Here is a 13592-nt window from a genome sequence, read left to right as displayed (position 1 = left end):
ATGATAATGATGATGTAATACAGATTCACGCCGCTTTATGAAGAAATGATTTAATTTGAAATCTGTACAGTTTTTAAAGTTGGATTGAGACAAAAATCTGTGGATCAACTTCAAGTGTCACTGTGACCAAAGATGGTTGACGACAAAGTTCTGTTAATGTCTTACATTTTTTAATAAAATCTCAGAGTGTGAGCGATAGCAAAAGTGATGGTGAAACTTAGACACATACTGATCGACAGGAAAAATATCTTTATTCCATCAAACTCACTTTAAAACATGTTCTCGTTACCCTAGCTCCCCAAACCTGGATCTCGTCGCTCGCTGACGTAAGCAATATGTACAAATTTTCCTAAGACTCACAGATTTATTGTTAGAGGACTAATTGCAGTCTGTTCATCCAAAATGTTATCAGGATTGTCTCATTGTGTGTGTGCGTGTGACTTAAAACAAAATGAATTAAGAATTGGCACGGTATAAACCTGTCTTTCATCAAAGCAACATGTGTTTGTTTTATTCATTGAAAGGCTTTGCTGTACCTAGTATCTTTGCCAGAAAAGACTAGGAAGATATTTTCATATCAAAACTGACAAACAAGGAAACATTAAACTATAAGCTCGAGCCTGAGCAAAATTGTAGTTCATTAAATTAAGCCCTTAGGACAGAAAGAGATCTTAGAATCTCTTTGCCATCACATTTCCATGATGTCAGTGCACAGAGTAAAATAATTTTTTAAAAAAACACACTGTCATCCCCCTTGTACTCATTTTTAATCCCAGTTTAACTTCTGCCTATGTCATGTTCACTTTTCTTTAATATGCGCTCACGCGCGCTGTTATTAAATCAGACCACCTTGTTCTACAAGATTCTGCCGTCATTTGCTTTTCCTGGCCTCGATTGTTTAAGAGGGAGTGAGAGCGCAATGCACACTGGGTTTACAACAGGAGAACCTCCAGCCTCCCCTGAGCCCAATTTTAGGGCGCCTAAAAATATGAACTGTCCCAACTTCAGCGGCGCTCGAGGGGGCTTCGGCCAATCATCATCCCCCGCGGTGCGCGTGAGCCAATCGGACACCGCGTGAGTATCTGTATTCAGATTGGAGAGCCCCCCCCCCCCCCATCACTACCACCACTCCATCCCACCGGTTCTATATGGTCACGATGACAGGGGCATGCCGAAAAGTCCAGCCGAGTGACGCGAGCTTCATGCACTCGCGCGCGCGCGCTCGCATGTGTGTGTGTTTTTAACAAGCACCTCTTCGGCCCTCGCTTTATTTAACCACCCGAGCGGATCCGGGCCATTTGTGCGTCTCCACGTCGCCGCGCGCGCACGTCTCCTCCCGTTCCCTTTCTTCGTTTCCTATCCGTTTTTTTTCTTCTTCTTCTTTTCGGCTGTTTGGGACGTGATAGGATTTCTTACTGTTGTTTAAAAGAAGTTTTAAGAAGGAACAAAAACAACAAATTGTGAAACAAGTTTCGGAGCAGAACGAAGCAAGAACTCACGAGCTACATACCCGTCTTCTTGATTTTCCTTCATCGCTTGCAACTTTTTTTCTCTTTTTTTCCGCCGACTTATAAAGTTTTTTGCCACTGCCTGGCACTGCCCCGCGCTCTCTCAGCTCTCCGCCTGCGGTGAAGTTTCACACACACACACACACACACACGCGCGCCCGCGCGCGCCCCATCCGTACGGACTGCCTGCACTATAAAACCCAGGAAAAAAAATCATGATGAGCAACAACGCGTACTACGAGCAGCAGCAGCAGTTTCAGCAACCGCCGCAGTATTACTACCAGGACGGCGAGGACGGAGGCGGAGAGGAGGAGATGCCCGCCACCGAGAAGGACCTGGCCGAGGACGCGCCGTGGAAGAAGATCCAACAGAACACGTTCACCCGATGGTGCAACGAGCACCTGAAGTGCGTGAACAAGAAGATCGTAGACCTGCAGAAAGACCTGAGTGATGGCCTCAAGCTCATCGGGCTCCTAGAGGTGCTGAGCCAGAAAAAGATGTACAGGAAGTACCACGCCAGGCCCAACTTCAGACAGATGAAGCTGGAGAACGTGTCCGTCGCGCTGGAGTTCCTCGAAAGGGAGCACATCAAGCTGGTGTCTATAGGTAAGCCCTGGACTGGGTTTGATACGGCGTGGAACTGAAGCATGTGCAGTGTAGCAGCGAGTGATTCGCGAATCGGTTCCTGTCCCGCGACTCTTTGAAGTGAATCGATCTCCGAGTCGATTCACAAACGAATTCATAGCAATGAAGCAGAAAATATAATTTTTTGTGTTTTGTGTTGTTTAATATTATTCCGATGAGCTGAAATATCAAAGACAGTGCTATGATATTGTTTGTATTTTCAGTAATTAAACTACGCGAATGACTTACTACATTTATTCGTTTAATCTCGTATAGTAACATTAAAATTTGGTATTGTCCAATGAAAAAAATCGTTTTCAGAATCATAGCTCGACAATATCTCTGGTCACTGAATCGATCAAATCCAACATAGCATTCATACAGTTTGTCTTATGTAAACTGGTAGTTTAAAAGAGTCGACTCAGTAAAGTGAATCATAATGCTCACTACCGCTCTATCCAGGAGAAAATATCATTTGTTCATTGTAAGGCATGTCTAAAAGCACACCGACTGTTGTGATGAAACTGAACCAGTGCCTATTCACCCTTGTGTTTTTATATGTTTTTTTTTTGTCTCATTATTATCTGCTTCTAAGAAGGTTACAGCATGCAAACGGACTTTTAACAAATCACATGTGGTGAATGTGGTGCTGGCGTCCTGCTGAATCCAGATGCTGCAGATGTGACTTTGTGGGTTTTGATGAATCAGAACAGTCGCTTCTTACAAAGATTTACAACTGTCACATCAAGGGTTTGCAAATGGTGTTTTTAATATGTCACAGTAATAGTTGATATTTAGATAGATTTAATCTGTTCTAATGAATATTGAGTGTTTTAGTTCGTTTCAGCAGAGCTTGATTGTTGCCAGATTTGGTGGTTTGCCAGATTTGCTGGATCTCCTCTCGTTTGCATTTTTTTTTTTTTTTTACATATTTATCTGTATCTGTAATCTTAGTGAATGTTTCATTACATTTATCACGCAATAATGAATTGCTTCTGTCCCATTTAGTGTTTGCCTGTTTATCATTTTGGTGAGTGAAACGGATGCATCCGTCACATTAACAGTGTTGCAGCCGTTCTGCTCCGATGGCATCATCCTAGAGAAATCTGTGTGTTTTGTTAATTCTGATTTAAAAGACAAACAACACTAGACAACATGGACAACAGTTTATCCTTGTGCATGACTGACACACTATGTAGTGGATTGTTGTGCAGATGCACACACACACGCACACACACACAGATTTAACACAGCTGTGCTTGGTCAGAAAGTGTAGAAAGTGAGTGTGTCCAGTGCTGGAGGGTGTGTGTGCTCTAAATCCAACTCACGATCCATGCTCAAAGGATTTCAGTGTGATACTTCATGTGGAAATCTGTTGTTGGCTTAGAAATGACATTTGAATAGAATTGATTTTCGGCAGTGTAATCGTGGGAGTTATTCTGGAAAATCAGTTGTGTTTTCTTTTTAATGCTGTCCAGAAGTGTAGCATAAGTGAATTCCATGAAACCTAAACGTCTGTAAAATGACCTCCATATAATAATGTATGGATATTAAGCAATGCAAAGTCAGAGCTTTAAAAATAACACTGTTTAAAGGCTTTGTTTATATTGTGGGAACAGAATAGAAACGGTCCCACGTTTGTACGCTACAAAATCGCACACACACCTCTAAGGAAGCAGTGTACATAAGATAACATATAGTTCAGCCAGGATATGAATGTTTTCAGCAGGCACAGTTGTCTGATGACAGGAACATGGGGTGATAGTAGAAAAATGATGAGAGAAGTGAGGTTTTTATTCACCTCAAAAGGTGCCAGTAGAGATTTTGCTCCCCATGACAGGTTAATGTATTGGCAGTTTTCATTCCTGGTGGCTCCCTTTAGGCTCCTTTCCTCATCCGAGACCTCGCTCCCACTTTCTCACATTTTACATCCACCTCTCTGTATCCACTGGTAGAATCAAAAGATCTGACAGAAGATATTAAAAATGATGTCATCTACAGAATATTTGCATAGAATCTGATGGAAATACAATAAGTAATCGATCAACATTTTTGGAAAGGGATTTAAAATTGGCAGAACGTTCGGTAGAATCAAAGCCAAGAGAATAAAAATAAATCACCTTTGCTATCCGTTGGGATTGGCTTGACTAAATAATAAAGAGAAGAATCTGCATGCTTCTCCATATCTCTAGTGAGAGAATTCTGAGCACCATTCTGAGGTTATAGTGCTGACCAGGAAAGGCTAGAGCAAATGGACCTGCCTCCCTCTCTTAAATCTTACTATTTGGAGTTAAGAAATGGCTTGCAGTGATTTATATATATATATATATATATATATATATATATATATATATATATATATATATATATATATATATATATATATATGCAACCAAGAACAATAGTACCAGGGAAGGTCATAAGAAAAAATACAAGCAGCGAAGTTGAGTTCTTTTTAGCCAAGGCTGTAATTTGTCAGTCATAAGAATGACTGAATGAATTCTAGCCCTTCCATTCAGTATCTCATGCAGCCCTCACTAGTGCTTTAGTTTTTACTTTGGATACAAAACTGGAAGAATGGCAACAGGTCATATACGCTTTCGATGATGACCATGGAGGCACAAAAGATGAGCCAGTAGACCTGCTCTGGAGTATACACACTTTAGGGACGTAGTTTGATTCGGAGCAGATGTGTGTTCAAAGTGACCACAGTGCAGAGGGAGAAGAAAATAGGTCAGCAGACTCAGACATAAGCGCCGGAGCAGTGAGTTCAGGCCAGCTGTCATTGGGGATGACATGGACATTTCCAGAAGGGCATCTATCATGGACTACTTGCTACCCCTCTTTGTGGGGTCATCTGATAGAGGATGGACCTCAAAAGAGGTACCAAAACTCCTGATTTTAATTACAGTCTGCACTGTCATGGTTAGGGTCATGCATGTATACGTATTTTATGTCCATGGACTATAAATATATGGTGTTATGTTGTATTGTATACAGTGAGGTTTGACCAGTAAGTTAAATAGCATCAGTGGCTAAAATGACTATATATCTTGCTCAGTAGATGCTTCAAAATGTTTCCTTTGTACTGAAAGAAACGGTTCATTTGAGCAATGAGCTTGGGAAAATAAGTTGCTTTAGATGTAGCATGTTGTAATCTTTTTGTGACACAATCCTGTTTACTCCTGAGCTCGGGTTACTGTTTGTGTGTAGTTTCCCATATTTTCCTTGTGTGCAATCCCTGTGTGGGATTTCTCTGGTTTTTCCAGTTTTTTCCGATTTGCTCTACACATGCTGGAAGGTACACTGTCTAAATCAAACTAGCAACTTCATCCAGGGTCTATTGATGGCTCCACATATTGCGTTCCCAGGATAAAGTTTCAGCATAACATGGTCATGAAGATGAATGAATGAACGAATGTTGGGGGCATTAACAGCAATAAAGTCATCTTCAAAATCTCTGGCTTTCAGGGGTTAAATAGAAAACGAAAATCTTCCAAATTATGTTGTGGACCTTTGCGTCAAACAAGAATGGTGAAATGCAAATTTGGCTCATCTTTGGTGGGATTACATCTGAGAACTTTTTAATGCTTTAACACTAATTGAACTTCTACCTAAGCACAGTTTTTAGTGAATTCCAAGAAAGTACTGAGAGTGGATCATAGAAAGAATATCGGCAGCTGACTGTAAATAAGCAGAATAAAATTGACTTGACTGGATGAATCCAGGCTCCTCTGCACAATTCTGTTGAAATGACCCAAATTTTGGTGGACAATGGATCAGTCTATAGTGCATCTTGCTCAGGTTGGTCGTGACAGTGAGCAGGTGAGCAGAGAAAGTTTACCATGAGCATAATAAGAACCTGATATCAATAATAACATGGTATATTTGAAGACCGTTGAAGGCCAGGACCTTTTCAAGACTACAATTTCTCAACACTTGGACACTTCCAGCATGGAATACCAGGAGCATTACTGTGATTTTTGCTTGCTCCAGGAGACAGTGCCAGTTCTCAACACATTGCCAAGCTATCAACACTTTCATACACCAAACTGCCATATTCTTAGGTACACCTGTCTGATAGAATGATGCACCTGATTTGGATTATAGAACAGAACGAATTTGCCAAGGGCATTTGGACAGCTGGCTGCAAATAACCAGAGTTTGGGATGAGATGGAAATAGTTATATATGCAACAAGACTTTATAGCCAGCAAAGCAACCAGTTCTCTATCTTGTAGCATCCCATGCAAATACCTGGACACATTCATGCAATTCTGTAGGTCAAATGAGGCTATTAGACAGGTGTAACAAATAAACTAGCATTACTTCTTCTTCATCTTCTTCTTCATTCCTGATGATCTGCCTTCCACAATTCAGTGGAAATCGAAACAGTCTGAGCATTTTTGTCTTTTGCTAAATGATGTACTGGTGGTTGTGGTTTAAATGCCCTGTATTAGATCTTTTCTGAAGTGGGTGATTGATGCAGAGACAGCTGGACTCTGGGGTCTATCCACTGACAGGTGCTGGAAATAGACCCCAAGCTAAACGTAGTGGGGTGGAGAGGGGGCTGCTGGGGGGAATACACTGACAGAGAGGGGGAAATGAATTGCAGGGCTGAAAGGTTACTTAAGTAGCAGCCACGATTTCCAGGAAATGTTGAACCAATGAGCTGACATCAGGGCCTCCTTTTGGAATGTGACAATTTCCCAAAAGTGTGGAACATGGAAATGGAATATCTGTTACTGATATTTCCATCTTCTTTGAATTGTAAAAAGAATTTAGACACATGTTTGGTGTACAAAGTCTAATGAAGCAACGTAGACTTGACTATTTCTGGTATGCTTTGGCTATTGAATCATTGGCCCAAGCATTGCTGCTTATATGTCTAATAATAATAAAAATAATAATAATAATAATAATAATAATAACACAAATGATCAAATCTGACAGCAGTGCTGAGGGATTTTAGGATGGTCAATAAAGACTTATTGGATCCCACTGAATGACAGCATCAATTGGAAACCAATGTGAATTTACTCTACTTAAACTGCATCAGATCCAGATGTCTTTAGGAAACCACACAGCTGGAATTAAGACTAGTAGTGGAGAAAGGGAATTGGTGAGTGAATGAGAATAATCAACCAGTGCATTGGTTTTTCTCTCTCTGATACTGTAATTCGATCAAAAGTTATTTTTAGTGCAGAAATAAACCCTAGAAAGCTACACTATGGCTCATGAACCTCTAATATTTCTAATATTGTTTGGCTCTACATGATTGTAGCTGTGATTCCTTTTGTTTGTCCTAGTAGATTTTTTAAAAATCCATTTTGGCTGTGAAGTCACTTTAAAGCACTTAGGTGGTGAGCTAAACTACTTTTGTTTAGCTTGATGAAATCGCTGAGTTTGCTAGCTCAATCAAAGATGTTTTTATACAGTCATTCTAATAATATTTTTTGAGGTCATTTTAAAGCACCGTTGCAAACGTAGCTAGCTAGCCTACTTTGCAAAGCCGGATGAAATCGTCACTATCGAGTCGGTTAGCTAAATATTCATACAGTAGCTCTATTTCTTGTGAATTAAAAATAAAAGCACATTTGTGTATGATAATTAATGTTTTGTTGTGCCTGTTGCCAAAGGGTCCCTCAGATACACAGTAATCCTGCTAACCAGATCCTTTTCTCCTCAGTTTATTAGGGTTTAGTGTTGAGTGAGATAAGAAAGGCCAAAGGAAACAGCTATGTAAACAACACTTATCTGAAGATATTTTTAAATCTGTAGTAAAAAATATCTCTTCTACTCTTTTTCATAATCTGATAAAACTATTAATGTCACAGCTAAATCTGTGACACTTTCATACTATAGCTTTATTTATTTATTTTTTTTTGGAGCGCTAAAGATAACCCAGTCAGCTAAGATAACCTTTGGAGAAAAACGGTTATCTAGCCAGCTACTAAAAAACTGCTTGGCCAAATTTCTTTTCAGCAGGATTTAGAGTTAAATGTGGTCTGAATGTTCAGAGGGAATTATCAACCGATTTTGAGAAAGATGCTAGTGGTCATGTTGCTAATTTAAATCCTTTCGGCTAATTCGAAAGCCTCCGGTGTCATTAGCAGGAAAGAATCAGAAGGTACGATAGCAAAACTGACATAGAGGGAATACTAAAACCACCTGATTATAGTTAGTTAAATTAGGAAGGTGATTAAGTAAAGTGATTTCCCTGAGCCTGGCTGATTCTGGAAGTTTCTCTAACGGCAGCTCTACAGTTTATATCTTAGCATCTAGCACTCAGACTGATAGTGTTAGCCTTACCTCCACCCCCAACGTATATATAATATACAACCCCCACTCGCTCTGTGTGCATGTTCACTCTCCTCTTCAGATAAAATAATTGTTACCATGTGTCAGCTAGTCAGTTCAATGGAATGTTTGAGTGGAATGACCACGCTTACACACACACACACACACACAATTTGATTGTCCAAGTGCCGTCTAATCTTCCCTTCCTGTCTTCCCTTAACAAATACTGATTACATGTTTCCATATTCTGCCTGCTGCTCAGTGAAGTAATTAGCGTTCAGCCTACCTGAAAATGAAATAATTACATTACTTTATATTAATAAATTGCTGTTGTGAAGCTTGTACTCATCAAATCATTTGTACCAGGTAATCCTATATGTACATTGTTTTACTTGATTCTCTGGCATCTCTTGCAAGCATCTCGTTGTTTATGGAGTGATTAAACTTTCAGTAAAGTTTATTTGAATATTTTGGAGCTGTATGTGATCAAAATTCCAAAAATTCTGAATTATGAAGTTGGGGTTATGAAGTTTTTTTGACCTCATGCCCACTATGGATTATACATACTCTGAGTTTTTTTTCGTACAGAGATGGTAAATTAGCTTGTTGTATACTAGTTCAGCCGAAAGAAGCTTGAACTTGAAGCGAGCGCATGCTGGAGAGTGGAGGATATAACCATAATTATAGTCTTCTACGGATTTGCACCTACACCTACATGGATTTTCATTGGTTAAGTACACCACTGGGAAGTTTATAGTCATGCTGGAGTTTACTGTCATGGGCATACAGAGTGTTTTAAGCGTCTGTATACAATGAAATCCTTGTGGTGCAGTTGCTCACCCATACTCAGCGCAAAAACGATGAAGTCAGCACTAACGCAGTACAAAAAGAAGCAAACTCTAAACATCAGACATAAATGTTATAGTAAAGTGGCAGCTAATCTTCTAATTATGCCATAATGCATAAAAATAATGTGATATGACTGTTCAGAATGAAGGGTAACGTATCAGTGTAGAAGCATTTTAAAGTAGGTGAGAGAAATAATCAAGGAATAATGCTGTGTAAGGAATAAAGCATGACAGGACATAGTAGTTATGGTGGTATAATGTGATGTTAAGGATAAGGAGTATAACTATGCTGAACTTGATTATTTTCAAATAAAAGGATGGCACAGCAATTTACTGATTTATTGTTACATGTAATATCGTGGAATGTCCAAGAAACTAGTTCTTCTTGTCACTTAGGTAACGTATAACAGTTATAAAGAGAAGCTGTAAGGCATTTCATAACGAAGACTTAAAAGTTCTTCCACATGCTAAATAAACCTCTTCTCACATATGCTTTCACTGTGTCGACATTGCGGACATTTTGAAAACGCGTTCCAGCCTTTAAAATAGACTACAAGTCCTTACATTGTAAATAGTTACTGTAGAAACTGGAACAAGTGCATTAATATAAACCTGTCATTTGCTTTGCAGCTGGAACTATTTCCAGAGGCGCCTTTACAGAAAATTAATCGGCAGCTTCTGACCAATCAGAATCGAGAATTCCACTGCGCCGTGCTATATATAGCTTGGAACTATGGTTCAGCTGTGGAAATACGTAAAGTGAGAGTCATGGCAGCGATTATGTGGCTGCGAATGCCAGTAGCCCGAGTGGACGCTGTCGGCCGTGTCTGGTGTCGACGGTATCAGGCACAGGGGTCTGTCAGCAGCAGTCTGATGATGTCATCGACTGGCTGACCCTGGGTTGCCAGAAGAATTCCTCCATCTCCTAGACATCAGCAGCAGTCTGAGTCATACTCTAATCCTCCAAGGAGCTGAACAGGCATCTGAAACAGAGCAGCTAGACGAAATGTTGAGAATATTTCCCAGAGAGCTGTTTTTGGGAATCTGTAACCATGTGTATGCAAGTGTTTGTGTGTGTTTGTCTAACAGCTGCAGGCAGACAGATGTTCGATTTACAGTACTCCATTTTGAGTGTTTCTGAAGTGCTTTGTGTATTTGACTCTAATTTCGGTTTCAGCAAAGTAACCGAATCTGGTGGTGGATGTGGTAAACACACTGATTTCCCCCTGGTCTTACATAACCATTTGCTCCTCATATCTTTTGTTTCCTAGCGTCTGAAGTCTATTACAGGAAGGAACTTAAGAGGAGGGATCCTCACTAATGTGTCAGCATGGTGGCTTATATCTGTCTGTGACTTGAACTAAACATTTGTGTGTGTGTCTGTGTGTGTGTGTGTGCCTCGACTCAGCAGGAATCAGCAGACTCAGCAGATTCATCTTAAAATACTGTTTATCTTTTCCCCCCTCTCCCTCTTTGTGTGTGTGTGTGTGTGTGTCATAGAAAGACACTGTGCTCTTCTCAAATTTATACTGCTTTAGAAACAGAATTGAATGCAAATGTTAGTGCCCACTTATACTTTTTCTAAGCAAAAAAAAAACCAAGGTGTTCTGCCACTGAAAACCCAGTAAAACACTACAGCTCGAATATTACACCATATAACCTTAATTAAGCTCTTATATTTATTAGCAAGATCATTAACAAGGTGTCAGTCAGCACAGACACAAATAATAATTGCACACAATATATAATAGATACATATAAATCATTTATAAAAGCTCAAACCATTACAGTTTGCTCAAGATATAGAAAAGTGGAGAGTCTAACATCCATTTTCTACACCCGCTTTATTCCTAATTAGAGTCACTAATTAGGGTAATTAGGGAGCCTATCCCAGCACACATTAGGTTGAAAGGCAGTGGTACACCCTGGACAGGTAGCCAGTCCATCACAGGGCCACACATATAGACAGACAACCACACACACTTATCGGCAGTTTAGAATTACCAATTAACCTAATGTACATGTTTTTGGACTGTGGGAGGAAACCGGAATACCCGGAGTAAACCCACACAGGCACGGGAAGAACATGTAATTCCACACAAAAAGACCCCTGCCTGTTCAAACCCAGGATTCGAACCTTCTTGCTGTGAGGCAACAGTGCTAACCACTAAGCCAGAGAAGCTAACATGTATTGTCTTAAAGTCCATCATCATGCTAGAGTAGGGGGTGCACAAATTTTTTCACTCTTTATAATAGAGCAAACACTTTGGATCTCAGTCATGGCCGGTTGTCTCGGTTGTTTCCGGTCATTGTTAGCGCCCATCCCCACCACTGCTGCTTCCACCTGTTGCTCATTCCAGCCTCCACAATTGAAACCATTTGGTTCCTTGAAACGTCTAATGTCACCAGGGTTTACTGCTAACTACAAATTAAAAATGCGTGTTTAATACTTGTATACATACTTACAAAATACATACTTGTGTTTAATACAAAGACTAAGAAAAAAGGAAAATACGTGATTCTCCGTTTTTCTGTACTGTGTGGGATTTTTTGTTTGTTTCTTATGCTATACTATCATGGATATTTTGCAGAGACATGGCAACCCTGTAGCTCTTGGCCAGAAGGGCTCAATGAGGCATTCTAAAGCACAGCTTTTGTTTTATCTGAATGGATCATACAATCACTGTGTCCTTATTTAGTTTCAATTATTAGATTGTTATCATGTTGATTAGTTGAAAATGAAACCCTAAGGCACAAAATGAGTCAAAATGAGTCAATGCTTATATTTGGTTTGAAACAAAAATGTATTTATTTATTTATTTATTTATTTATTTATTTATTTATTTAATTGTCAGTGCTTTCCACAGTTAAACATAGTTAGAAATGTATTAAAACAAACTGAGAGGCAAGTAATTAAAATTCAGTGCTAACTCTTTTGCAAGGTCTGCTTCGAGTATAAGTTTTCATCACTAGCATTTTGTTTACTTGTTTTTTTTCCCCCCTGAGTGTGGATTATCTAACCGAATCCATTATAGACGATGATGTGTATTTTGAAAAATTGGGAAACTCAGCTTATTAGGTTGATTCGTTATGCTAAACTGCCTACGCAGTGTGAATAATTATGTGAATGTGTGTGTATGTGTGTGTATTTATGATGAACTGGCATCACATCAAGGGTGTCAGGGTGTGTTCCTGCCTCATGCCCAGTGTTTACTGGACCCTGACCATGATAGAGCAGTTACAAATGAAAGTAAATCCAGTTAAGAAAGGAAATTAAAAATTGTAATGCGTGTGTTATAGTGTAGACGGTCCATAAGAATGAGGCACAGATAGAAATGAAGCAGCAAATGTTATAATATGAAACGTCTTCAGAAATGTCTTCCATGTGCCAATGAGACAAAGCATGCTTTGTGTCAGGTTCTTGTATCAACTTCCTGCTGTGAACGAAGGAGTCATATTTTTGGGAGTGTAGTAGAGCGAATGCAGAGTGGGAGTCGACTGTAAGTTTTTGACCCCATCAGTTGTTGCTTGGTCAGGCTTGGTAACAGCTGTGACAGCAGCTGACTGGAAGAAAGGAGCGTCTGTCCCTGAGTGCCCTAACCCCCCTGAAGCCTTCTGACAAATTTCCAGCTAATTTCAGCTCCCTTTTCCTCATTCCTGCTCGCTCAGTCCGGCGGATCGCTTTACACCCTGGACGTTTCAATAAAACATAGCAGGAAGTGAAAAAATGAGGCTTATTAAACTGTAGTATCCTTCGCGGTTATTGAGGTTCCTTTTTCATCAAACATGAAGCACCACACTCGTGGGTTCCCACTCAGTGCGGGTCTCCTGCGTCCTGACGCAGTTATTCCAACCGTTTATTCACTGTTTACTTAGGAGTCAGGTTTTTCTCTGGCTCCTAGAGAGAGGAAGACTAATTACCACAGACCCTCTGTAGGAGAGGAAGCCTTCACAAAAGCCTTGCCCTAAAAACCTCCTGCTGCTCACATTGCTCCTTTTATATCGCACGAAAATGAGTAAGGGCCAACACGTTAATCGTAACCTAGCGCTAGATTTCCTGGTAATTGTGCATTGGCGTGTTGTACCGCTGAATTTGAATGATCCTTTTCCACTTTGGAGCATGGTCCGGTTGTTTAAAAGTCTTTTTGTTGGAGGCTGAACAGACCACACAGATATAACAGAGTCAGAACCTGCTACTGTCGGTCATGTTTTTTATCTTTCTGACGTTTAATATGAACTACGTAAAAAATACAGAACCGTTTGGAGAACTGAAGATTGCTGAATTGGACATTCTGTATAAGTAAATGTTTGTG

General features: G+C 39.9%; 1 protein-coding gene across 6 annotated transcripts in view; it reads left to right on the top strand.

Annotated features, from left to right (window-relative positions):
• Positions 1 to 1400: 1400 nt before the first annotated feature.
• The window catches only part of flncb (filamin C, gamma b (actin binding protein 280)), a 79121-nt gene continuing 66929 nt past the window's right edge, over positions 1401 to 13592 (top strand). For all 6 annotated transcript variants that reach the window (XM_058416784.1, XM_058416786.1, XM_058416783.1 and 3 more), the window contains exon 1: positions 1401 to 2114. In XM_058416784.1, coding sequence (XP_058272767.1) covers positions 1724 to 2114 — 391 coding nt within the window. In that variant the 5' untranslated portion in view covers positions 1401 to 1723. The remainder of the gene's footprint in view (positions 2115 to 13592) is intronic.

Source organism: Hemibagrus wyckioides, linkage group LG19, assembly GCF_019097595.1.
Source record: "Hemibagrus wyckioides isolate EC202008001 linkage group LG19, SWU_Hwy_1.0, whole genome shotgun sequence".
NCBI lineage: Eukaryota > Metazoa > Chordata > Actinopteri > Siluriformes > Bagridae > Hemibagrus > Hemibagrus wyckioides.
The sequence above is the reverse complement of the archived record's forward strand: the minus strand, read 5'-3'. Positions and strand labels throughout refer to the sequence as shown.